The sequence below is a fragment of the Urocampus carinirostris genome, chromosome 4 (assembly GCF_059441175.1).
Source record: "Urocampus carinirostris isolate Australia breed hairy pipefish chromosome 4, RoL_Ucar_1.0, whole genome shotgun sequence".
NCBI classification, from domain to species: Eukaryota; Metazoa; Chordata; class Actinopteri; order Syngnathiformes; family Syngnathidae; genus Urocampus; species Urocampus carinirostris.
In genome coordinates, this window is record NC_142352.1 from 37,030,768 (window position 1) to 37,058,242 (window position 27,475).

The window sequence follows — 27,475 nt, forward strand, 5'->3', positions numbered from 1 at the left end:
GATTATGCCCAGTGAGAGCCTTCACCTGGCCAGCTTTGCTCTGAGCTCAGTGATCTCCAAGGTGAGCTGCAGGTTGATGTCTTCACACTGAGCCACCGTCCTCAGAAGGCTGCTGTTCTGTTCGCTCAGCTTGCGGTGAGCTAGCTTTAGTTCGGACACCGTTGTTGACAGATCGTTGCCATCGCTTAAAGCCAATCAGACAAGTTCATGGTGAAGTCATACAACATTTTAGATGAACTTTGTCAAAACTAACCAGGTGCACTGTTGGCTGTCAGTGGGAGCAGGCCTAGTTGGAGGGGTTGAGAATTCCAGACCTGAAAGAACATTTGATCAATTAATTTTTTTTGTAAATTAAAACTGTTGGGGTATCTCACTTTTTAAGAAGTAATAATAAATGTTGCTTACCGTTTACAGGCAACACTGAAGCATCTAAATACGATGCCTCGTCACCACTGTCCACAGCAGTGCTAATCAGCAAGAATCACACAATTTATAACATGAAAACTAATGAAGTTATTTTGTAACCATTTCAATGTCTGTTCTTTTTCATATAAATTCAATTACAGTGCCCCCTTTACAAACAATTTACTTTAGTTACAAGATATTTGAGATACGAAATGTCTTTAGAGTAAAAATCTTGCCCGACATACGAGAGAAAATCCAAGTAACAAGAATTTCCAGACGCTACCACGAGAGGGACTGAGTGCTCGAGACCGCTCACCACCAGCATCAACTCGTCCCAGTTTGCACGTGCGTTTCCCAAGCCTGATTCTGCACACATGTGTTTTTTCATCGTGCGCCCTAACTAAACCTGCACCTCTCTCCCTTACTACACATACACCTGTGTTAGCAACCAACGACTTCCTCCAGGGTAAGTGCTCATAATAATCTTGCATTTTATTTTGTTAATATAATCTTATTTTTCTTATTACTGTATTGTTTTGTTGGATTGCTCTTTGAATGTGTTTTTAGTGATCAGGAAGTTATGTTTTATAGGTATTTTGGTTCAACTTGGATCATTAAGGGAGGCCAGAAACAGATTAATTGGTTTTCAGTTATTTCTTATAGGGAAAATTTGCTTGAGATACGAGAAGATCTAGATACTAGCTCGATCCGGGAACAAATTAATTTCGTCTGTAGAGGGGCCACTGCACAGGGTGTTTCAAATGTCTTTGGCAGATTTAGACTGTCACGGACCAGGAACGGAGACGGGACCCAATTGCGTTCGTTTTACTCAGCTTTACTTAGAAGGTGAAAAGGGCTTGCACCCACGATTCGGTGATCGTCGTTCACGGGTAGCAGATCGCTGGGAAAGCGAAAGTGGCACTTCCGTGTCGATCGAAGGCAATGTCGAGAGCGAGAAAAAACAGGTCGATGGCCGGGACGGAGGTGCAAAAACGTAAAACGGGTTCCGAAAAGAGGTCGCAACAGGAATCAGACGGAAAACAGGGCAGGATAAAGTCAGGAGTCAAAAGAGCTGGCCTTGCGTATAGCTAAGGTTTGCAGACGGTCTGACGCTGATAACTGGGAACCTGGGGGTTTAAAAAATAGCAGGGAGCCATTCAGAGCCCAGGGCTGTTGGCGCCAAGGAATGGGCACAAGTGCCTCGCATCAGTAATCATGACATAGACATCGAATATCTCAGAAACTATCCAGGATATGAAAACACATCTGGTAAATTCAGAAAGCTTGTAATCTCAATTTTCACACAAAATATTTAAAGATGTTAAATATGAGCACCGTTGGTCACATAACACACATAAAGCCAAGGGTCAGATTCTTGCATTGCCATTGTTGCAACAGTGTCGGTTATTCATGCCTTCAGCTCATCCACATCTCTAGCAATATGAGTTACATGGACCAACCCTTTCACAAATCCCCTCAAAAAAATCCCATTGTGTAAGATCTGGAGGTCTGCACGACCAGGAATGAGATCGTGATCATTCTGCTCAGACCGTCTATCTTTCTGGCAGTGTTATGTTTGGTAACTGTCTAACCCTCAGCTATTTCTGTAGCGGCACCCCATGCTGTTGAAAAATGAATTCCTCAGACGCTCTCTCACCAAATTTATCCATTAACCAGTTTTCCTGCATGGTGAGGTACTTCTCACCATTGACTGTTGCTCATTTAAAGAAGAATTGTCTGTAGACAGCTTTCTTCCACAGCAAAAAAAACAGTGAAGAAGGAATAACACAGACTGTTGCTACCATTGTGCCATGTGACTAATTGCGTTCACATTGAAAATTTTTTAACATTTGATGTAAAAATTGAGATTAAAAGCTTCAAGTTTACCAGAGGGGTTTGTATGTCATTAACAATTTCTGAGATACTCGATGTCAACATGTGACAATGACTTTTTGAACCCCTTGTATATTGCACTTAACATGCAAAATATTTGCAATTGGAGTGTACATTTAACTTAACCAATTTCAATCTTTTAATTTAAGATCCAAGCTAAATGTTGCAGTTTTTTACCGTTTGCCGATGTTAGAAACACTTTGTACCTGTTATGACTGCACTGGGAAATCCACTCCTTCATAATCTGGTGGAACATCTCTCTGCTCACAATGGTATCCTGACCCTCTGGGTCCAGCAGATGCTCTAAGGATGTCAAGCGACCCTGCTGTTGATTCTGGGACGTGACCTTCCGCAGGTAGTGCAAGATGGTTGATGCTGTCACCTCTTCTCATGGGGACGGAAAACACAGTACAAACCAAGGTGTTCTCTATAGTGTATATTTTAACACATTCATCTTTGTGATAAGTCAACGCACCAGTGCTCGTTGCGCTGCACGCATTGTACATGATGTCAAGTAGTTCATGCTCAGAGAATTCACTGGCATCGTTCGAGTCCTCCAGTCCATCCATCATTGCACTTTCAGGAATCTCCCACTCTAAGGACTCACAGATACATTTTGTTCAACCTTTTCATTCACCTGTCAGAACAAATGGAAAATGGAGGCTTAACGCCTATTCCCGTCAATGTAAATGGATGTTTTGGTAAATCTCAGGGGTAGGTAGAATGCCATAACTCAAGTCAACACAACATAATGAATAACCGAAAAGTAATGAGTAACTGGTTAATTATCGGATAGAATTAAGGGGGTCTGTACTATTTGACCAAAAGGAGACTCAACATGACACAACTGTACATTTTTTTTATCATTTTTTTGCCCAGTCTTTCCCAAGGTTTTTGTATTTTGGGTGTACCCTTGGCAGCAAGATAGCAGACAGTCATGTAAGCTCCCTCTATGTGAGGCTCATAATATGTAAAATACATTTGTGCAAATAAATGAATTTGAGTATTTCAACAAAAGCACATTTATATATTTATTTTCATAAGCTTACTATTCAATTCAATATTGTTTTATAAATGAGTAAAGTTTTTTAATCACTAGTAAGAGGAATACACAATATCCCTTTAATGATTTTGCAAGTTTTCAATATTCAACATTTCCAGAAAAATGTAGACAAAATGGTGTATAGAGGTATACAGTCCCCGCATCACTTACCATCCTTGCTGTCAGACATTGTCCCAATGTTTAGATTTGAAGCGATGGATGGGATATTACATTTGTAAAAATGCTTTATCTGAAATCAAAGACAAATACAGTGCTGTACTTATTTTTTTGAGATAAATGGGGTTTTAAAAAACAGTTAATCATATCTGTTAGAAACGATTTTTGTAAACTCAAATGTAATAAAGACTGCCAGCTACTAGTGTTCAGATAAACCTTAAAAACCCTTGAAGGAAAATTAAACCAGATCTGCAAAAAATGTGTTTACTATCCAAAGATAACTCATCTATTGTATCACAAGACATCTAATTTAATGGTGTAGTTAAAATTCCACCAAACTCACGTAAAAAAGAAACCTGAATTGCAATAATCAAATCTGATAAATCCTTACATTTCAATCCAGATGCGTTCTCCTTGAAGGGAAACATTTTTGCTGAAATCTATAGTATTGTTGCTTGGCTTATCGTATGATTATTCAAAGAGTCATTCGGGATTGTCTTGTGCTTGTGTACACTTCACATCAAAACCAGATGACACCCCCACCCAGCAGTCTCTGAACCCAGTCAGTGCCCCCCAAGTGACTGTAGAGTGGCGGACTTAAAGGGACATTGTGTATTATTTAGCGCCTCTTAGTGGTAAAGAAACTTCATATATTAAAAAAAAAAAAAAACGAAAAAAAAACCAAGAATGATTTCAATAACAAGCAAACATACATTAACTATTGTGGCCAGAAAAGGTCAAACCACAGCCACAATTACCAGACTTAAACCCATCTGGAAGGAACAAGACCAAAGCAGTGAAATCCAAGATCAGACTCATGCAATCGCTGGTTACTTCCATATTCCTCAACGCTTGCAATACATGGACTCACTCAAAGCAAAGCTGGAAATTAAAGTCCAGGCCACGGAGACTTGATGCTACAGGAAACTTCTAGGCATCAGCTACATAGCCAATGTGAAAAACCAAAGGGAGGTAGGTAGGTGGGTAGGTAGGTGGATAGGTAGGTAGGTAGGTAGGTAGGTAGAGAGAGAGAGAGAGAGAGAGAGAGAGAGCGAAAGAGAGAGAGAGAGAGATGGATGATATATAGATAGAGAGATAGACAGATACTTCATTCATCCCTGTAGGGAAACTCATTTTTTTCCCTTTTCTCTCGTTCTATCACTCTACCTTCTTTCTCTCTGTCTCTCTTTGTCATGATCTGATTTTCTTCCCTCTTTCTCCTTTTCCCTTTCTCTCTTTCTTCGTATTTTTCTATTTCTCTCTCCTTTTCCCTCTCTTTTATTCTCTTGTTCTCTCCCTCTTTCCTTTTCTCTCAGCATTGTTTTCTTTCTCGCTCTATCCCTTAATCTCTCTGTTTCTCTTTCTCCCTCTCTGTTTTTTCTTTTCCCTCTTAAACTTTATAATCCTCTTTCTTTCTCTTTCTCTCTCTCCTTTTCTCACTCTCTTCGTGTTTAATCTACTAGTTTTTCTTTTCTATCATGTTGTCCCTGAGCTCAAATATATTTGACACCCCTGGTGTCGGGAGTAGCAATGCAGTACATCAATACAATACACAACACATAGCGATCATACAATACATATCGCGTATCACGCCATGTCATTCGTGGAGAATTAGGGTCCATTCGGTCAAAAAGAAGAATAAAAAGGTCATAGGAGAAAAAATACGTGCATAGTTTTTACTTTTAGTTTCAAAGCAGACAATGCCACGATGAAACCAACACATTAATGTGTATAAGTAAATCCGAAAAAATACAGGAACCCTAATTCAGACCCTTATTCCTAACCGGTCACAAATTTTTATTGCACACAATTCCCATGTTGGCTTCCGGTCTCAGGTAGCTCTTTACTATCAAGCTCGTCAGGTGGATTGAGCCAACATCACTATTTAACTGCATTTGGGTTCTTAATCGTCTAAGATGTCTCGCGGATCTATTGAGATCCCTCTGCGGGACACAGATGAGGTAAATTATTTGACTGTTGCAAAACGATCGCTGCTGTGTTGCGAGGCATGCGTGCTAATACTTGCTAACATTGGAACAAGTGATCGGCGCGCTGAGCTGTACATTCAAGTCTTAAATCAAAATCAGCACTTCTGCATTTTCGCATTCAGCGTAACATTATTTCGAATAACTGAAATAAAGCGATTGTGCATGTTCTGAAATGTGAATAAGAACACCTCTCGATATAAGTCATTCTAAACGAAACCTGAATGAGTTAAAAAAAGTGACACAAGGCTATTTGAATAAATGTCATTCAATTGATGTAATTTACCATTCAGTAGTGTAGTTGTTAAATGTTTCGTTTGCATTTACTACATAAAACGATTACATTCACGAACGCTATATATTGTTCTTAGTTTATATCGCTGTTAATGTTGGTGCTGACATAAAAATGTTTACAATTTTGTCATACTTAAGTGGATCGTATGAAGTTTGGATTATTAAAATTTGTGTATTATGGCAGTAGCTTGTTTTCATCAGTTTATTAACACTTATTCTTGAACGTTCTTATTTTTTAAACCTGATCAAAACACAAAAGTCTGCTGGGTTGATGACAAAATCTGATGTTAAAAGCTTTAGTCCAGGGGTCCCCATCTAAATTGGCAGGAGATCCACGGACCCTCAAACATTGAGTGGTTATCAGTTGTCAAAGGAACCCCCTCTGCCATAGGTGTCCTCAAAAATCAACTACTGGTGATAACGAAATTTATTTTATTCTATTACTTTTAAATACATGTTTAGGAAGATCCGGGTGAAAGGGTCTTGGGTTTGGGTTCAGGACCCTGCCTTTTAGAAGAATTTAACTGTGAGAAGATGTGTGTTTTCTAAAAATCATCAACGATGTAAAAATAGTTCATTTTATCCTTCAGGTCATTGAGCTTGATTTTGACCAGCTGCCTGAAGGCGACGAAGTCATCAGTATCCTGAAGCAAGAGCACACTCAGCTGCACATATGGATTGCTTTGGCGGTAAGCCCACTTGTTATTGCAATTGTAATACTTCTCTAATATGGTTTTGGGACCCTCCAATTTGAGAAAATGAATTCCTCTAAGAAAATCATTTATCGTTTGTGTCCTTGGATGTGTATCGATTCATTCATTTCCTGCTCTATATCAAAACTTTAAACACAGGCTTGTGCATCAAATATACAAAGAAATTACATTATATTAACCCACAGTTTTAATGGTGAGTTTAGTTCAATCGCGAAACTTCTAAAACTGGATGTCCCTAATTTTTTTTGTTTCTATTGTAGATACTAAATTATTTATTTGTAACAAAAACTTATCATTGCCTTGTTGTCTTTAGCTGGAATACTACAAGCAGGGCAAAACAGAGGATTTTGTCAAACTTCTGGAAGCGGCACGTATCGATGGGAACCTGGACTACAGCGACCATGAAAAGGATCAGATGACATGTTTGGACACTCTAGCAGCTTATTACGTGCAGCAGGCACGCAAGGAGAAGAACAAAGATGTCAAGAAAGAGCTCATCACGCAGGCCACGCTGTTGTACACAATGGCAGACAAGATCATCATGTACGATCAGGTGAGATTAAAATCATATCGCAGGTGACCATAAAAACAAGTTCATATCAAATCCATCTAACTGATCTTATTTTATTCAGAACCATTTGCTGGGAAGAGCTTGTTTCTGCTTGCTGGAAGGAGACAAGATGGACCAGGCTGATGCTCAGTTCCAATTTGTCCTCAACCAGTCCACTAATAACATTCCTGCGTTACTTGGCAAGTTCAATGCAATGACATTCAGATTTTTAAGAACATTTTCTTCTACTTTTCTTACAGACAGAGCAGGGTTAAATCCGTAACATTACATCAGTTACTTTTTTGGATATCTAAGAGTATACTAAATCATTAAATACACGTAAATTATATGAAACATTTGAAGTAGAATGAGTTATCACCAAACCATGCAAAAAACCTGCACAGCGCCTCGTCGCACTGCTGCCGTTTTTAACAAAGCATAAAACACGGTGCTACAATTGAAGACAATTAAAAAAAACTTTGCTCCGAGGAGGAAAACGCTTTTGTGGACACGGGCCCTAACTGTAAGTTGCATATTACAATAAACTCCTGTAAACCATTGAAAGAGAACTGGCATTCTGTCATAGCAGCAATCACAAAAGGAGCGGTACTGATATTTAATACTATCATTTACCAAATCACCAATATTTTTATATTCAATTAAATTTAAAACTCATAATGGTGGTTTGGCCTGTTTTTTCGCCAATCCATTACCTTAAAATAGGAAGGAATCTCCATCAGAAAAACACTAGATTTTTTAAACCTAATTTGAAGATAAGCAGATTTTTTTTGCATTAAAAATCCTGTTGCATTTACCATGCTTTTTCGGTGTGGCTTGTTTGCTATTCATCACACGTTCATCATAGATCTAGCGTCTTGATTTTTCTTTAAAATGCACCTGAGTGATGCGTTTACATTTAAAATTTACTCTCCAAGACAATCCACCCACCAGGGTCTCAGTAACTCCTATGAGAAATACTGTTACTAGCTATTTATTTAACAACCAAATGAGGAGTGACGTCGTCCTTAGCTCTCAGTAAAAAACAAATGCAGAACATTTGACTGCTTTTGTAATCGTTTGCCGTGTTGTTTTCAATTACAATGGTACTCATGTTCTTGTAAAAAATATTTCTACCAGATATTCATAAGCCAAGTCTCATAATCATTTGAATCAAATAATCAGACCTCGTTTGCCCTTTTCCTGTTTTTCAGGTAAGGCATGCATCTCCTTCAATAAGAAAGATTACAGAGGAGCACTGGCATACTACAAAAAGGCTCTGCGTACAAACCCTGGCTGTCCAGGTAAAGTTTTTTTAGGCGGTGCTTTTTCATCTACAGTAGCCGCAGATGACATTGATTTTGTATGTGACCAGCCGAGGTCAGGCTTGGCATGGGCCACTGCTTCGTCAAGCTCAACAAACTGGAAAAGGCTCGCTTAGCTTTCGGCCGTGCCCTGGAGCTCAACGCCAAATGCGTGGGGGCCTTGGTGGGCCTGGCTGTGCTGGAGCTCAACAACAAGGAGGCCGACTCCATAAAGAACGGCGTGCAGCTGCTTTCCCGTGCCTACACCATCGACCCCAGTAACCCTATGGTTCTCAACCACCTGGCCAACCACTTTTTCTTCAAAAAGGTAGCCATGGGCATCACACCCACTCGTTTTGATAGTTGTTCACACTGTTTGGCCCTTTTCTGCTTGTAGGACTACAGCAAAGTGCAGCATCTGGCCCTGCATGCTTTCCACAACACGGAAGTGGAGGCCATGCAGGCGGAAAGCTGCTACCAGTTGGCTCGATCATTTCATGTGCAGGTAGCATCTCTTATTTACTACACCTTGGTTTTCCACTGAGTGAACAGACTAAGTCCAAAAAAAGCTTCCTGAGGAGTGCAATTTTTTTTGAGGAGTCTTCCTATTCATGTCAATGTGCCTTTGCAGGGATCTTTGTTCATGGTTCGTAAGGGTGCTTGAAATATTTGAAAATGCATGAACTTTAATGTTGCCATCGCATTTCTTCCCTCCCTAGTTTGTATGGCATTGTTCAATAAAGTCTAATTAAAGAAATTAAAAAGCACATGCGTAAATTGGGGATATATTTGTGGATCTCGAAATTTCTTCTTTTAATAGTACGAGAGCAATTGAATGATTATCTTTGAAAATCTTACAAAAATTTAATTTGGCCATGATAAAGGTTTACAAGCCCTGATTGTTGCACAATGACTAATGTTGAAAAATTGGTTTTTACATAAAGTAGTTGCAGATGTAAACAAAAAAATACAATACATATCATTCATTTCTCCTTCTCTGGCTGTAGGAGGACTATGACCAAGCCTTTCAGTATTACTACCAGGCCACACAATTTGCCTCTGCCACCTTCGTGTTGCCATTCTTTGGCCTGGGACAAATGTATGTCTACAGAAGGGACAGAGAGAATGCCGCACAGTGCTTCGAAAAGGTTTTAAAGGCCTACCCCAACAACTATGAGACCATCAAAATTCTTGGCTCCCTTTACGCAACATCTGACGACCAGGAAAAGCGAGATATTGCCAAAGTAAGTGTTCTCAAAACTCCTACATTTTCCTGCCCAGAAGTAGGGAATTTGACAGAAGTATTTTAAATATGATATCATATCACAATTTTGATTTTTATCCCCCAAAAAGTATGACACTCTTTTAAGCCAACTAATCTTTCTGAACAAGTTTCAATTGTAAGTAGTGCCAAAATGCAAATTTGCATACATTTGAATATAATTTACCACTGCTCCGATGTACACTGAGGACTTTGAGTAAACTTCACTTTTGTATGGACTTCTGGTTAGTCAGTTGGCTGAAGGACTGCTTTTGTGCTAATGTGGCAGTCAAGGAAAAATAAAAACTGTTGCGAACCCCCAGTCTTCCATAAAGCAAAAGCCATTTGCCTCATGGATCCGCTTCGTCACAGCTACAGTAGATTTTAATTACAATATGAAAAGCATAATGAAACCCAAACAAATGAATTCATGATTTAATGACTGGCTGATGGTAAACTCAACTGAATACAATGGGCAGTGAGGATGATTTAACGATCAATAGTTTTTAAGTACTTACCAATTTAGTATTGTCAAATCGCCCACCTCTATGTGTTTCTGTATTTTTTTCTACTAGACCTTTTGTCTGCCATACTGAAGGCTACAAACTAGTTTATCCAAGTCCTCCCTTAATAAGGACAAGCACTATTGCAATCATTACAAAATACTTGGATTCTGATCACCTAGGGTCATCTTAAGAAAGTAACTGAGCAGTACCCCGATGACGTGGAAGCCTGGATCGAGTTGGCTCAGATCCTCGAGCAGACTGACATCCAAGGCGCTCTATCAGCCTATGGCACAGCCACTCGAATCCTGCAGGAGAAAGTGCAGGCAGACGTTCCCCCGGAGATCCTCAACAACTTGGGTGCACTCCACTTCCGACTTGGCAACCTGGAGGAGGCCAAGGTAGAGGGTCACAAACTATTATTGCATGCTTTCAAATGGATAATGAATTTTGTGCTATCAAAAGTGAAAGCTTGGAAGCTTTAACCATGAGTTAAAACTTAAAACCTGACTTAACTCTGAGTTAAAATTTCCACATTTGAAACGCTAGACCAGGGTTTGGCATAATTTTTTTAGTAAAATGGTTTGAAAATAAATGCACAGGGGCTGGGTTGGAGGGAAGAAATAGCTGCTTAATGTATTTAATTTTTTGTAAACGCCAATAGTCTTAAATCCAATACCTCGGCACTACAAGAGGAAACTAAGATAAGACAATCCATTTTTTCTCGTTTGCAATTACCTACACGAGTTGTGTCATTGTCTAGTTGTTCATAAAGGGACATTTTCATCCAATTGGTTTTGAAACACAAAAATAAAATAAAAATATTTATGCATTTACAAAAAAACTTTAATATTTCTGTTTTTCAAGCACTAGATTTGAACATTTGCATTTTAAAACATGCAACAACGCCACTTCAGATGTGTTTTTATTGCATGCTTTTGCCTAGAAGCGGCTCATTTTTCCCTTATGCTTCTCTCTGCATCGTCTCGAAGGCCGGATTAAAACTGTTGGGCCTAATACAGCTGGTGGAAAGTAGTTTGGTGACCCCTGAGCTAGCCTAATCCTACGCAGTAAATGGAATAAATTCAATGAAATCATCATTTGAAATGTTAAAATACATTTTAAAATTCAGTTAGCAAAACTTTTTGCTTTTTTTCTGTTGTTGGTAATCATACCTTCTTTAAACCTTTTTTGGTTTAGGTTTGTTTTGTGTGCTCATTCAGAATAACCTATTTTAAAATGCTTGATTTTGGTTTTTGGTCGTATCGCCCAGCCTCAGGCAAAAATACTTTAAAGCTGATTACACTTCAGATGAAGCTTCAAAATTACTTTCAACAGTGCTACTACTTATGTGTATCGCACAATTTAAATTTAGTGAATCAATTGATAATAGCTAGAATGTGAACACCACAAAAATATTTTTGGGTGGGTGTGGCTGTTTTTTTAAAAGAAAAATGGCATTTCATTAAAATTATATAAAACCTTTACCAAATAATATTAAAAATGAATAAACTGATCATGATTCTTCCATTAACAAGTTTGTTTTAACTTTTGGTCTCCCTCAATTATTATTTTATCCTTAGCTCAATTTTATCTGAAGCTTGGAAACTAGCAATTTGATGCCAAAGTTGTATAGTAGTTTACTTTTACAAAGGTAGATGTAGCCTTTAAATGGCATTGTCTCTCCTAGAAATACTTCCTGGCCTCTCTCGATCGGGCAAAAGCTGAGGGCGAGCACGACGAGCACTACTACAACGCCATATCTGTCACCACCTCCTACAATCTGGCACGACTGTATGAAGCCATGTGCGAATTCCACGAGGCGGAGAAGCTCTACAAAAACATTCTGAGGGAACATCCCAACTATGTGGACTGTAAGCACACCAGATAAACAACTATAGATCATACAGCTGGAGTATGATGCAAAAGGATTGTGCGACATTTGTTTTTTGGCTTCCAGGCTATCTGCGACTCGGTGCCATGGCGCGTGACAAAGGCAATTTTTACGAGGCTTCCGATTGGTTCAAAGAGGCACTGCAGATTAATCAGGTATTCTGGGTGAAAAGTTCTGATGCATTTCTCAAAGCAGAGAATTTTGAAAAACATCCAAACAGAAAACTGATTATAATAATATACTTATTTGACAATAAGGTACATACAGTATCTTGCAAAAAAACCCAGCATGATGCTGCCACCGCCATGTTTGACAGTGGGAATGGTATTTGTAGGTTGATGTGAAGTGTTACTCCAAATGTAACACTTACATTCCACCCAAAAAGTTAAATTTAGGTCTTATCTGACCAGAGAACCGTTTTCCAACATGTTATTTGTATCTTCCATGTGGCTTCTTGCAAACACCAAACAGGCCTATTTATGCTAGTCCTTCAGAAAGGGTTTCCATCTTGCCACCCTTCCATAAAGGGTAGATTCATACAGAGTGTGACTAGTCATTCTTATGCACAGATTGTCCCCACTCAGCTGTGTATGCCAGCAGGTCATCCGATGTGATCACGGGTCTCTTGGCTGCTTCTCTGATTAGTTTTCTCCTTGTTTAGGCTGAATGTTTAGAGAGACGGCCAGGTCTTAGTATCTTTGCAGTCAGTTTATGTTCTTTACATTTAAATATTATTGCTCGTACACTTGCAAAATTGAACTTTTTCGTAACTATTCCAGACTTGCCCAGTGTGTTGTTTGGTTTTCATAATGCTGTATATTCTCCAGTGTCTCCTTTCATAGACCTCTGAGCCCATCATAGAGCAGGTGCATTTAAACAGAGACTAAATGACCCACCGATGCACCCTGTTTGTCATTTTTAGTCATTTAGATCGACATTGGATCATTTAGAAGTCGTCAGGGAACTCCTGGGGTCAGTGGGCTAGGGACTGTATTGTTTGATCATAAATAAATCTTATGCTCTCATTGCCCATACACAAATCCACTTGACTTCTTGTCAATGTAATTAATTTATGATCGTGTCTACCTTTCTATTACTGTTTCACAGGATCACCCAGATGCCTGGTCGCTTATCGGCAACCTTCACTTGGCCAAACAGGAGTGGGGGCCTGGCCAAAAGAAGTTTGAGCGTATTTTGAAGCAGCCTTCTACGCAGAATGACACCTACTCCATGTTGGCTCTTGGCAATGTGTGGCTTCAGACTCTCCATCAGCCCACCAGAGACCGGGAGAAAGTGTGTATACAAAAAAAGTTTTCATTTTCTATCAAGTTAGCAAACATACTATTCAAGTTTAACATATTTATAACGTATGTTTTAAGTATTGAAACTTACTCTCCACACGCAACAGGAAAGATTCCAGAATTACAATGTTAGGGAGATGTGGTTTTATTTTTTTGTGATGTTTAGCATTTACTCTTGTATTGTTAGTTTTCTAAGCCTGTATTCTACTGACCTGAATGTTTTTATGTGTACAGGAAAAGAGACATCAGGACCGCGCTTTGGCCATTTACAAACAAGTCCTGAGAAACGACGCCAAAAACCTCTATGCCGCAAATGGAATTGGTGTGTAGAACTTCTCAACTTTTAGAAAAGGCACTGGCACATAATATATATGGGAAGCTTTTGCATTCCAACCTATACCCTTCAAATTCTTTCAGTATCAATTCTGGTCATTTGTGGCAATAATCGATAATATATTTCACACACGCAAGGAAAATAAACCTTTTTTTTGTTTTGTTTAATTCCAGGTACGTTATAAGATCGGATATGAAAAAAAAAAAAGGTCCCGTCCCCTACCATTCATTCTAATTGACAATTTTCAATAGATGCAATCGTATAAATAACAAAAAAACGCAATGAACTTTAAAACAAAACCAGAAAGAATAGGTAAAGTCATGTTTATTTGTATAGCCCTTAATCACAAAGAATCTCAAAGGGCTGCACGGACCACAGATTAGTCTAAACCACACACTAATTATTACACCATCCCCTGATTTAAAACCTACATGAGGGCAAAGAAATACTCAAAAACTTCAACATGAGGAAAATGAGAAACCTTAAGAAGGGACCGCACATGAGGTAATCCCCCTTCCAGGATGACCAGGCTGCAATGGATGTTGCAAAAACAAATAATACACAGATATTGTCAACATAAAATATAGGTTATTCATATGCTATAGAATAGAAGTGTGTTTTAAGCCTAGATTTAAACAGTTCCACTGAGGTTGCAGATCGAATCTCAGGGGGAAGAGCATTCCACAGCGCTGGGGCCTGGATGGAGAACGCTCTCGAACCTCAAACAAAAAAACAAAAATGTCAACTCATGACATAGAATAAACAATTACACTGGTCTTACTTGTTTTTTTAATGTGACGTAACCCAATTAATCGAAAAGAAAAATTTGAACTGAAATCATGCAAAAATGGCAGCTGGAAACTTTGTCTGCAAATTTTCACTTTTGTATGAGATCAGCCTGGCAGGTTTAAAACAGAGTTGGTCGTATATCGCAGCAGTGCATCAAGACGGAAAATTCCAGCCACCAGCAGTGCTATCAAAGCATAGTATAAGGTGCGAGAATTTATACCTATGTAAAAAAACAAAAAGTCATAGAAATATATTATGCTTGGCAGCGACTGGTTTGGGTGAAGAGCTAGCTATCCACTAGCATTGATGTCAGTACGTATACAATGCTGCGTTCAAGAGTGCAATGGGAAATATCAACTCTCCTACACTCATAGCTCAAAAAGAAACATGTTACTATCAAAAGTAATGTTTTTTTTAATATATGTAAACCAAATGCTTTCTCTGGCCACTCAAGGGGAGTGTTGAGTTTGTACAGCGTGGTGAGTTGATTCAGGTTTAAAATCGCATTCATTCAACTGTAAAATAAAGCAGTTAACACATTCAATGCAAAACATGAACATATTTTTTTATCGTGGTTTGTGAATAAATTTGTAGTGTTCAGAAAAACATCTCTTGTCATCCTTGATTATCATATGTACGGTAGGTTGAATGAGCAAGTGTCATGCCATAGCTTCATAGCTAAAGAAATTGTACCTGACATTCTTCTTCTGATCCGGCCCTATAACCAGACCCAGTTTAATATCTATAATCTAGAACCTGCTCTATTGGCTGACATTTTGGGAAGCTTGTCATGGACCTTTTTGAATGATTTTACTTATTACTTATGTTTATTCTTGATGTTGAAAGTATTGCTTGTTGATGCCCTGGTCATCCTAAAGGGGGATTCACTCATGCGCGACCCCTTCTCAAGGTTTTTTAATTTTCCTCATGCTGCATTTGTTTTTTCCTTGCCAACACGTGGGTTCCAGATCATGGGATGTCGTAAGCCATTTAAAGCTTTTGATGATCAGGGGCTATACGAATAAATGCGACTTTTGTGTCCAGGCGCAGTGCTAGCCCACAAAGGCTACTTCAGAGAGGCCCGCGACGTGTTTGCACAGGTTAGGGAAGCCACGGCCGACATCAGCGATGTGTGGTTGAATCTGGCTCATATCTACGTGGAGCAGAAGCAGTACATCAGTGCTGTGCAGATGGTAAGAGGCGTACCTTCTGACGACGGCGCCTTCACGGTCAGCCAGCACACTAAGACGTGACTTTTCGCCACGCAGTATGAGAATTGCCTCAAGAAGTTTTACAAACACCAGAACACTGAAGTCTTGCTCTACTTGGCACGAGCGCTTTTTAAATGTGGAAAACTGCTGGAGTGCAAGCAAATGCTGCTGAAGGTAAGATGGCTTACTTGTTCTTCAGAGAAAATAAAGACTAAACTGTATAAGCAGTTTTAATGGTTTGCTCTGTCGAAATAAGGCCCGTCACGTAGCTCCCAACGACACAGTCCTTATGTTCAACGTGGCCTTGGTGCTTCAGCGGCTAGCCACGCTAGTCCTTAAGGATGAGAAGAGTAACCTGAAGGCTGTGCTCAGCTCCGTCAAAGAGCTGGAACTCGCTCACAGGTAGCAGCAGTCGCTTAGTTTCCACCTAGAGGTGTGGCCAATGTTTTTACTCATTTATATATATTTTTTTGTTTCATTTTTTAATTTTAAATGTATGAAAATGCCAGACAAAATCTACTAAGTCTAATAAGTTCTTGATTTGTTGGTAATGGATTCTTTTCATTGTGAGTACAGTGGCCCCTCTACAGATGAGATTTATTCCTTCCAGGATTTAGCACTTACCTAGAATTTATCGCAATATTCCCATAAGAAATAACTAAAAACCAATTAATTTATTCCTGGCCTTCCAAACTCATCCAAGTTAGCCCTAAATAGCTATGAAACATACCATCCATTATTAAAAACACATTCAAATAGTATTTGAACATTATAACACAGTAATAAGATAAATAAGATATTAATAAAATAAAATGCGGGTTTAGTATGAGCACTTACCACGGAGGAAGTTGGGAGGTGGATGTGTGTGGTGGTGGAGGATTGAAGAATAGCGGACCGGGAGGAGTGAGGGGGCACAAGAGACGGTTAAGGATATTAAAGCACTGACTGTACACTTAAAATTAAAAGTACTGTAACGGTGAACTTAAACCAACATTTTTACTGAACTATTTTTTTATTATAATTATGATTTTATTTTTTGCCAACTCCGACAAGCTGATGTTGGCGGTGGACGGTTTTGAGCACTCGGTCCATAACTGGTAGCATCTTTCCTCCAATATGTCAGGCAAGATATTTTCTCAGTTTCCTTTTAGCTATAAGTAGCTCATATGAAGAGGGACTCTGTATTTTTCTATTTTTTATTTTACAATATTTTAATTGATTTTATAATGAAAATGTAATTGTAAAGCACTATTCACTGGACAAAATGCAAAACATTGAATGTCCGTCACCAACATCCCAGAATCTAGTGTTTACAAACTCATGCGATGACTGTGTAAGCTAAGGCAAAGACTATGTGAGGTAAGGATCCTCAGGGGAACTCATCCTCATTGATAGAGATTGCGTTATTATTTAATGATTTCTACCAATATTTTGATAATTTAATGTATTTTTTTATTCTTATTTTACTAAAAAAAAGGTTTACAAATGTAAATTGGTAAAACTTATTTTAAAATGGCCTTTATTAACTTTGAAGGAAACAAGAAGATTTTACTTGAAAAAGGATTAGTTTTACTTGAAGGGACAGCGTGTATTATTTAGCACATCCAAGTGGTAGAAAATAACCTTCATTCTTTAAAATTCTTTTTTTAAATACTTAAAAACTTGCGTTTATTTTACATAACTAAAGATAGCTGACATAATTATCCGCCCTGTTGCTGCTGGGATACCCGGAAAACCAAAAACATTACAAAGGGCTGGGCAAAATAATGAAAATTGTGCCATTGGATCACTTTGAGTCTCCGTAGTTTGTATTCTCTCTTGTTCTTTGTAACTATCATGTTTGCTTCCATGACACAAAACGGCGACTTCTTGTGGTAAAATAATGCACACTGTCCTTTGAACTGTTTCCCCCGCAGTTTTCAATATTTTTCAGTGACGAATCTTTCTCACGGTGGTCTTTTCAGGTATTTCAGCTACCTGAGCAAAGCTGGTGACAAGATGAGATTTGACCTGGCACACGCAGCCTCTGAGGCCAGGTATATTTGGAATTTATTTTTTCATTTCTGTAACCCTCTGCTCTGTCTTTATATGATTGATATTATGAGTGGCATACTTGAAAGTTAAATGACTTGAGAGTAATAATGTAAGATTTGGGTAAATTCTGCAACAAAAAGTTATCTAGCAGATTGTCAAAAAAGTTTCTAGAAGATTCCCAAGATGTTCTCCCAATGGAAACTAATATGGTAAAACCGTTCTAGAAGGCGAACGATTGGTGTTGCTGTCGCTGTGAAATTTGCTGTTGACAAAAATCTTTAAGTACGGGTAACATCTGACTTATGACCTGCTTGACTTCAACCACCCGAATAACCTTTTCGGGAATCTTCAAGGAATATAATTCAGAAATAAATGATAACACAAATAATGAAATGAATAATAACCAAATAACATTCTGTGGGTTCTTCATAGAAAAAATTCCATCGAACATAAACTTTGTTTTGTCATCCACAGTTTTAACAGGTCCAAACTAGTTGTCAGAGCACCGGATCACCAGTGGTATAGATGACTTACCAAAAGGCAGCAGATTTGATCTCATTATCATGCTATTTTTAGTCACGGTACCAGAGAAGGATGCCGATTTCATTCTGCGTTTCACATGTTACAATGACAATAAATTCTATTCATTGTCACTGTAAAATGAAATGCACAACAAAATTAATATTGGTCTCTTGTAGCGTGTCTAAAGATAGTATAATAATGAGATAAAACCCAATACCTTTTATGAGTCATCTATATCATTAGTAGTCCAGTGGTAACAGTCCCGTTACAACCAAATTTTCAGGTAAAAAAAAATCACATCAAAATACTCTGTGGCTGGGGTCGGCAACCTATGACACGCGTGCCAGCAGAGGCACATGAGGGGTTAATTGTTCAATTTGATATTTTCTGCATTAAGATTTCATTGGTGAATAGTATGGTAGCTGTCCATATTACCGTATTTTCCGCACTATAAGGCGCACCTAAAAGCCTTTATTTTTTTTTTTAAAAGCTGACCATGCGCCTTATAATACAGTGCGCCTTATTTATGGAACAAAATAAATTCGCAAAGTCTTGCAACTAACTTGCCGCCGCCGACTAGATTTTCCCCCGAACGCCAAGTAGTCCGCGGTGTATGCTGGGATTTATTTACCGGCGTTTCATTGGCTAACCAATGTGTCAATCATCATTTGAATGGATCACTATTGGCTAAAGTTATTCGGAGGTCAAGGGGAGGATCCTTTTTATCATTTACAGGCTGGCATTGGCTTGAACGGCAAAACAAAGCCTGCAATTGGCCAAAAAAGATGAATGCGTATAGCACATGGCTGACGGCATACAGAAAGCATTTTTTTCTATTCTGTATTTGTAAATATTTTATTGTCCTGGATTTACTACCCTCACGGATATAAGAGGACATTGGCTGCACATTATTATGAACACAACGACTTCGGTGAGCTACTTCGGGTTTTATATTGTCCCTGTATCTTGTTTCAGACTGAACTCGATGTTTCTGTGATAAGCTGTGCAGATAATTGATGGAATGGAGTGTCTATTTTTAAATTAAACTCAATTCCAAGTGTTTATTGTCATATGCACAGTAAAGTTGCGAGCGAAAAAGAAAATAGAAACTAAGGAATGTTTGGCATTTCTTGAATCCCAAGACTAACCTTCCGAATGATGGAACGATGCATTTGAGTGACATCGTACGGACACCGCATCCGCACGTGTTCTCGACACGTATTTGCGTCTTTGCAAGCTTTGGGAATGTTAAGGGGGTAATAAGTTTGACTGAACTATCTGACTGTTTTGTCCACGTTCCCATTGTAGCGCCTAATAATCCGGTGCGTCTTATGTATGTCAAAAATAGGACCAAAAACTATTTTTTCGGGTTGCGCCCTATAACCCAGTGCGCCTTATAGTGCGGAAAATACGGTACTTGTTTTTTTTAGTTAATTGATGAACAAGAATAGTGCTAGATAAATAGGTCAGTTATACGATTTCAATGTCTATCCATGTTGTATATTTGGACTAGTGTAAAATGACAGCTCAGTTCAATATTTTAAAAAAAATGTGCAAGTCATTAATTTTGGTGTGGCACACTGATTTACAAGGAAATTTGAAAGTATCACTCCACACCGAAAAGGTTGCTGATCCCTGCTCTATGGTATTGTTCAGGGGGCAGCATAAAATGTGGGAAAGGGTCGTAGTTTGGGGAAAACAGCTTTAAAAAGTCAAAACACGTAACTGGTACCAGGAATTATTAAACATTCTTTTAATAAAGAAAAGTGTGCCTTCGCTCACAACGGTTTGACAAGCGCTGCTTTACACTTCATATGTCGTACATAAGATTGTCCAAATCTGGTGTGTATTGTGTGTTCCCAGGCAGTGCTCCGACCTTCTGAGTCAAGCTCAATACCACGTGGCCCGTGCCAGGAAGCAGGACGAGGAGGAGAAGGAGCTTCGGGCCAAACAAGAACAAGAACGTGATCTGCTCCGCCAACAGTTCATGAAGGAGCAAGTACGTGACTCGCAGCAGCAATTTGACATCAAAGTCGGGCATTACTGACCTTTCCTCCGTCGGCCCCGCATAAACAAATAAAAAAATCAGGAGGAGAAGAAGAGCCGTGAAGCTGAGGAGCAGAAGAAGCTGCTGGAGCAGAGAGCGCTCTATGTAGAGAAGACCAAGAACCTTCTCTCCTTCGCTGAGGGCATGTCCAAGGAGAAGAAGAAGGGAGCTGGAGGTGGAGGAGGACGTGTGAGTGACTTATACCCACACACCATCATGTTATCTTTAAGAGCAATACATTAAAATGTCAAATGACCAATGTTACCCTCTAAGCTTCCACAGTCAGTGAGCATCACTTGTGAATAACATTAATCCTGTGTGTTGCAACAATATCATTATCAAACAGATCAAATCAAGTCGCATTTTGCTCGGTTTCTGACAACAGTAGTTCGTTTTTCAAATTTTAATGAATCGACTCATGTAATATTGGAAGGGTCACACGGCCCACACACATCAGTCGTTTTTACAACAACTACCGTAAGTTTAGTCACAAGCTTTTCAAACCTGCGGCTTATGCAATGTTGCGGCTAATTTATCCATTTTTTCTAACGGCCACCAGCGGCGCCCGTGCAGTAAGGGTGAGCGTAAGAGAGGTGGTATATATGTATGTGTCGAGGAAGATGCAAGTTTAGTGTAATTTTGCGCTTTGTGCATGAATAAAACTAGCATGGACAGACCCTAATCTTGGAAAAGGTGTCAATCGAACGGGGAGCGCTAACTACCATATCGGGAATAATTTTACGAGTCTGTTTAATTGTAAACGGAAATATTGCGGCGAAACTAATGGATTACCAGAAGAAATGTCCAACGAAGCAATAATGTTTCGTTTGGATTTCTCTTGATCTGTCGGCATTATGTGTTTTGGAGTAAATATTTTACATCGTTGGATTGTATGGATTGTCCTTGATGTAACAAAGCCATTTTCGCAGACATTCATACAATTTGAAGACGGCTAGGGGTCGTAATGGTGAGGTATGCCTGCTTTACAGTTTTGGGGTATTTTCCTTCAAACTCATTATGATGTTTCTTTGATGAGTATATTTTGAAATATCTTGAATCTCAAGAGTTTAAACTTTCCAAGGATATGTGGCATGAAATATTTCAGTTACTGGTGACATGGTACAGACACGTAATTGTTTAGCAAAAGTCTGGCGGCTCACAGGCAGGCCGGCTGAACGTTAAGGGGTTAAGGTACCGTATATTATTACAACTCTTTCCGTGTACTGTCTTTCTTTATAAATATCTCATGTTTTAACGTTGTTGTAGTCAGGTGTGGCTTATGTATGTACAAAAATGTATTCCTTTAAAAATGTACAAGGTGCGGCTTATAATCCTGTGTGCTCTGTCGTCCGGACTTTACAGTCTTACATGAGATTTCTGTTTTTAAAAGAAAACATATCTTTTGTTACATAATACTAAGGTTGTTTGGCCTTATTTAGATGGTTGCACAATACAGAACTGTTTTTAATCACACTTTTTAGTGGAAATACAATGTTGGCAAAAAGATTGACTTGATAAATTTGCACATTATTTGAATGTAACACAAGAGCAATCAAACAGCCCCTTAAAACTTGTCTTTTTCGTGTTTTTTACCATTTATTCTTTATTTCTTTTTTCTTTTTTTTCCTTTTAGCTATTCACTTCTTGCCTTTTTTTCTTTTGTTCACTATTTTCCTTTATTTTATTTGTTGTTTTTTTATGTCTTTTTTTATTGCTTTTCCATTTTTTGGCTATTTTTCTTTTTTTTCTTTCTTAATTCTTCCCGTTTTAAGTGATTTTGTGCATAATGTTGCATAATTACTTGAAATGTATCGAAGGAAGCGACCAAAACAATGTAAAGAGCCGTTTGGGAGCCCAAAGAGCGGCTCTTTTTAGCGAGCTGAGCCGAAAGAGCCTCTTCTCTAAAAAAAGATGACTGAAACTTGTGTGCCATAGTTAAGGTAAACCATAATGCCTTAGTGATAAAAAATAATACAATAATACATTTGTTTTTAAAAAGTGATTTCCTTGATTCCCCCTTTGCTTCTCTAGTCCCCCCTTTCTTTTTTGGCACAAGAACTTGAGCTCCCTCGCACGCTTGCTTTCATTAACTCTATCTTGGCTGACATTGACTCAAGAATATTGCGCTAAAAACAATGCAGGTTTTTGCCAGCATGCACTGTAATTCTGGCCGAATTTGCTAGGGAATTAATTTGAGCCCTGATTTTTGTGCGCAGGATAGATTTTTTTTGTGTACTGAGAAGGTCTGGCCAGTGCGCAATTGCGGCGCGCACTGCTTAGAGGGAACATTGCATATGACACGTTTGCTGATTATTTGGAGGAAAACAACAATTGATAATTAAATGACAATAAAATATGGGCATAGGCCAATGGGAGATTCTGACTGCATGACAGCATAGCCCAAAATATTACAATGCCACAGTCTTAAGCATTAAAAAAAACCTGGGATTGATTAAATACATTAAGATAAATGTACCATGTCAGGTTCAAATCAAGCAAAGGCCATTTTTGTATTTTGAAAGTTCCGTGTTATATGCCAATGTGTCCTTGGGCAAGATACTGAATCCCTAATGCCCTCGTTAAGCAGGTAGTTGCCTTGCAAGGCTGACCCTGCTATCGATGTGTGTGTGAGAATGAGTAAGTGTGCACCTCATTATTAAGCACTTTGGGAGGTCTTCAGTGACTTGAAAAGGTCTTTATAAATGCAGACCATTTACATTGTTCCACGGTTATTAGTCCCACCTAATGGACACCTGTCGTAACTTAGCGTTTAACGTGTGGTTTTAAGATTGTCAATTAAACTCTTAACTAAAACAATGGTGCTCTTAAATGCTACTACAAGAAAACATTTCAAATCTAAAAATTCTCTTTTTACATTCTGAAATGTTCATCTTTAATGTTTGCCAGCTCAATATACAACCTTCTGCATCCTGGTGCGGTGTCGTTCATCTTTGGATCCAGTATAGACACATTTACGCAAAATAATTGTCGACAAAATGAGGAAATGACATCACTGCTCACCCACAGCGCAAAAAGACGGGCGACATGGATGATTTTGTCAACGACGACTCTGACGAAGATCTTCCCGTCAAGAAGAAAAAGAAGAAAGCAGCCAGCGGGAGCGAGCAGGAAGAAGGCGAAGACGGAGAAAAGAAAGTTCGTCGAAAAAGAAAGAAGTGAGTGCACCAATCCTGTCATTTTATAAGGTTTGTCTTGGGACGAGTGACACTGAGTTTTATTCCTTATTGCCTCAGAGTTCCTCGAGAAGATGGCAGCGATGATGAGGAAAGAAGTGGGCAGCCCAAGAAGCAGCGCAAAACTAAAGAGCGCAAGAAGATCGAAAAGGTACCGAATATGAGTAGACAAGCACGGTATATAAAAGACATGAAAATCCCTCACCTTTCGGCAAAATTCACTGTAAAAAGGCAAAATGGGTGTCATACGTGAATCATGTAGAAAAAAACTTTTGGGAGGGAGCAGCGTTGAAAAATTACATGTAGTTTTAAATATGTCCACTGGATGTCACCAAAGATAAGCGCCACTCCCAAAGCTATATTTGCTATCATTCATCAAGCTAACTCGGGGTTAGGGAACCTTTTTGACCCAAAGAGCAATGAAAGCAAAAATATTTAGATTTTTAAATTTTATTTGAGAGAGAACCATGTCATATATTTCAGGGCAAAATTCAACATAATTGCCAAACTCACTCTCCAGACAAACAAGGTGTGAGCAGTTTTTTTTTTGTAAAAATGTCACAAAATAATGCAAACGAGGACACAAACACAGTGTTGACCGTCAGTTGTAGACCAGAGGTTCTCTCGGGGGCCGTACTAGTAGATTAAGGAGAAAGAAAAAAGGAGAGAAAGAGAGTGTGGGACAAGGAGAGAAAAGAGAGAAATAACATGAGCAGAGAGAGGGAGAGAGAGAGGGGGGGGCACCTGGAGTTGGCAACATCAAGTGGACATACAGTATTTCAACCTGCAACTCGTTTTTCTCGTGCTCGTTCCCTCAGCGTTGTCTCGCGGGCCGGATCCAATCACCTAGCGAGCCTGATCCGGGCCGCCTGTTTAGACATCACTGGCCAAGGAGGAGGAGTTGCACTGTGTCTATAGCTCCGCCCATTCTTACCGCTCACCCAGTCAAATTACTCTGGATTATTTGCTGGAGTTTCTTGTTGTTGTTTGTTTGTTTTTTTTGTTTTTTTACAGTTTGTTTTTGGGGTTTTCGTCAAAGTGTCTCAACAGCGAACATAATTTAAAGAGCTTCTGTAGAAAAAATAATTTGAAATATGCAGGCAAATTGGGCTCTGTTGGTTTAACACCTTAACTGCTTTTGAGATTGTGCAGTATATACACTTGACTGAATCTACTAATGTTTAGTGATAACTTGGCTTTGTGCCATATGCCACTCTACTTGTAACAATGAACTAAATAAACATGCGAACACCATTTTTTTTCGGTGTACTGTGTGCTGCAGACCACAATGCACGATACTTTGATATCAATGACAATACAGGAAATTCAATTCAAAATCTGCAAAACCGTGATCCAGTGTTAACCATAGCGCGAGGTATTATTGTATCGTCTTTATGTAAAACTGTATTGCAGGATAATTACAATAACAAAACATATTAAAAAAGTCCATGGATGTGCTAAAAACACAATTGACAGCAGTAATGCCAGGTGTATCTCTGGGAAAATCTTAGCTTGATTGTTTAGCCTGTCTGGAGCAGGCTGACGGTGGCGAATATATCACCATGGTAACTAAGTCAAGCTAAATTTAACCTGCTCTCATGCAACTCACATGAGGCTAAATGTAACCCAAGAAAAACTAACATATCCAGGCTTAATCCCTTATCTTTTTTTCGCCCAAAGTGTATGTGTGTGCGGTGCCTCCTGCAGATCACTGAAACATGATGTGGGTCGACGGAACTCTATTTTGTTCGGTTGTACAACGTACCGGAACATATTTTTTCCTACCTTTTCAACCCGTGACCTGTTTTCCCGCCTGCACTATCTATCAAAAGGGAAATGGACGATTTCATGTTTAACTACCAGCCTAATATAGATTTACACATTTAAATATATATGTAGACAAATGTAGCCAGATTGAACAGTTATTTTGCAATGACTCATTAAATGTGAAACGTTGGTACTTTTCAGGTTCAAGTTGAGCGTCCTCCGCCTTCTCTCAAAGGAAAGATCAAATCCAAGGCAATCATTTCATCTTCTGAGTCATCAGACGAAGATGGTCTAAAGATAGCTGAGGACAGGTACATGCGGTTAAAGAAGCTGCCATGGCACTAAAAAGTTTTCCCGCTCTAAAAATCTCACGAGTCTACTTCCCTCACCTCCAGGAACCAAAAAGACAGCGGCTCTGGATCCGACGATGACGACAACGACAACCACAGGAAGCGCATAGCATCTGAAAGCGATTCTGACGCTGAGAGAAATCGGTCAGGCAGCGAGGCGGGCAGCCCTCAGGGAAGGAACCGCTCCGGCAGCGAGGCGGGCAGCCCCCGGCGTTCGGCGGCCTCGGACGACGACGACTCAGGCAGCGACCGTCCGGTGAAGAAGAAGAGGCCGCGGCAGCAGTCCGAGTCCGACCAGTCGGATAACCAAAGCAAGAGATCGGGATCCGACGACGAGTCCCGGGCCGGTTCTCCCGCCGCCGCCGCGTCGGAGCGGGAATCCGACCCGGGGTCCGATAACGAGGGCTCCCCTGCACGCTCTGACAACGGCTCAGAGCCCGAAGGCTCCAACAATGACGACAGCGATTAGGTTTTGAAAGACAACCCTCATTCATGTTTTTTTTTTTTTAAGTACAGCATTTCCAAGCCCTGATTTACTTCATTTCCAGTCTAAGTAATATTGTATTTTGTGTCTACAAATTACAATTAAAAAGTGCTTCTGATTTTTAAACTATACTGAGTTGTTAATGCTTTATTACTGGGGCACAAAACCATTTTGACTCAGAGTCGTAATAGCTAATTATTTTTATTTATTTTTATTCGGAGGGTGCCATACCACATATTTTAAGACAATTCAGCAAAAACCCCAAACCCACTCTCCAGACAAGCTAATTTTTCAATGCATTTTATTTTACTGTGTGACAAAAAAATGATTTGAAAACATGAGATAATAATGCCCTGTGTCCCATATCAACAAATACCATTTTCAACTCTCTCCCACTCATTTTTACCATCATTTATTTTTTCCCAAATAATGGTTGAAGAACAACGTGCTAGCAGTCATTTTGTAAAAATGTCACAGAAAACCGCAAACGAAAATGTTATGGATCGCAGTGCGGGCGTGTGAGGGTAAGCGCTATCATGTGTGCAGAAATCCAGCCACACCTACCACTCACTCGGTCAAATCCGCCCACTTATAACGCTCACCCAATCAAATTGCTCTAAGTGCTTGGCTGGCATTTTCTTGTGGTTACAGTTTTCCTGTGGGCTTTTATCATAAAGTCAACAGTGAACAACCAATTATTTTACAAGCTTCGATTAGAGCAACGTACGTCGAAATGGGGTATTTTGGTGGGAGAGCCTTTTATATACGGGACCAAACAATTTGATTTATGATGTTTCTGCTATGCTAATCTCAACTTAAAGACTTCGAACAATACAGAGGAAATTAGTACAGATAACATTTTAGCTTTTAACCATATCTGGCTCGCGAGCCATAGGTTACCGAAGGCTGCTTCATATCACGTGTCAAACTCATTGCCCGCAGATCAAATGTGACTCGCAAGACGGTGCTGAGGGAAGCACAAGAGAAACATGAGCTTCATCGTGTCACAAAATGACTTAATGTTCACTGGATGTCACTAAAGTTAGGCGCCACTCACAAGCTCCCACCATAGCTGTATTTGCTGACTAGTGTTAATCCACCAGAGAACATTGAAGAAACCCACTCTGCTATTGTTTTACTAAAAATAAAAGTCACAGACGCTCTGTTTAAAGCAATCCGAAATATAAGAAATTGACAAAAATGGCACCTGAAAGTTTAAAGGTTTTAGTTTTTTGGGGTATCTGTAAGAGCAAGATGACCGACGATCATGTCAGCTCCTCTAGGTGAGGTCAAATAAATGCAATTTATTTTTCAGCACTTTTTTCATGGTAGTTTCTGTATATGTGCTCATTTAAATCAATGTTTGTTTTCAATGACTTTTTTTTTTACCACTAAGAGGCGCTAAATAATAGAAAGTACCTTTA

At 39.2% G+C, this 27,475-nt stretch overlaps 2 protein-coding genes across 2 annotated transcripts in view; one reads left to right on the forward strand and one right to left on the reverse strand.

The window, feature by feature from the left end:
- irag1 (inositol 1,4,5-triphosphate receptor associated 1) overlaps positions 1 to 3,530 on the reverse strand; it is a 43,469-nt gene extending 39,939 nt beyond the window's left edge. The window contains exons 1-6 of the mRNA XM_088334894.1: positions 3,512 to 3,530; positions 2,774 to 2,893; positions 2,505 to 2,685; positions 406 to 467; positions 254 to 314; positions 26 to 184 (exon numbers count right to left, since the gene is read on the reverse strand). Of these exons, the coding sequence (XP_088191020.1) occupies positions 26 to 184; positions 254 to 314; positions 406 to 467; positions 2,505 to 2,685; positions 2,774 to 2,893; positions 3,512 to 3,530 (602 nt within the window). The remainder of the gene's footprint in view (positions 1 to 25; positions 185 to 253; positions 315 to 405; positions 468 to 2,504; positions 2,686 to 2,773; positions 2,894 to 3,511) is intronic.
- Positions 3,531 to 5,316: 1,786 nt separating this feature from the next.
- ctr9 (CTR9 component of Paf1/RNA polymerase II complex) lies at positions 5,317 to 26,182 on the forward strand. The gene is made up of 23 exons (XM_088334428.1): positions 5,317 to 5,478; positions 6,387 to 6,485; positions 6,823 to 7,062; positions 7,142 to 7,259; positions 8,271 to 8,360; positions 8,432 to 8,688; positions 8,758 to 8,865; positions 9,368 to 9,604; positions 10,307 to 10,525; positions 11,815 to 11,998; positions 12,085 to 12,173; positions 13,126 to 13,311; positions 13,554 to 13,641; positions 15,487 to 15,635; positions 15,711 to 15,827; positions 15,910 to 16,055; positions 17,618 to 17,689; positions 20,073 to 20,208; positions 20,299 to 20,445; positions 23,284 to 23,432; positions 23,511 to 23,601; positions 25,419 to 25,528; positions 25,613 to 26,182. The coding sequence occupies exons 1-23, from the start codon at positions 5,434 to 5,436 to the stop codon at positions 26,034 to 26,036; spliced, it is 3,501 nt and encodes a 1,166-aa protein (XP_088190554.1). The 5' UTR covers positions 5,317 to 5,433; the 3' UTR covers positions 26,037 to 26,182.
- The last annotated feature ends 1,293 nt before the right edge of the window (positions 26,183 to 27,475 follow it).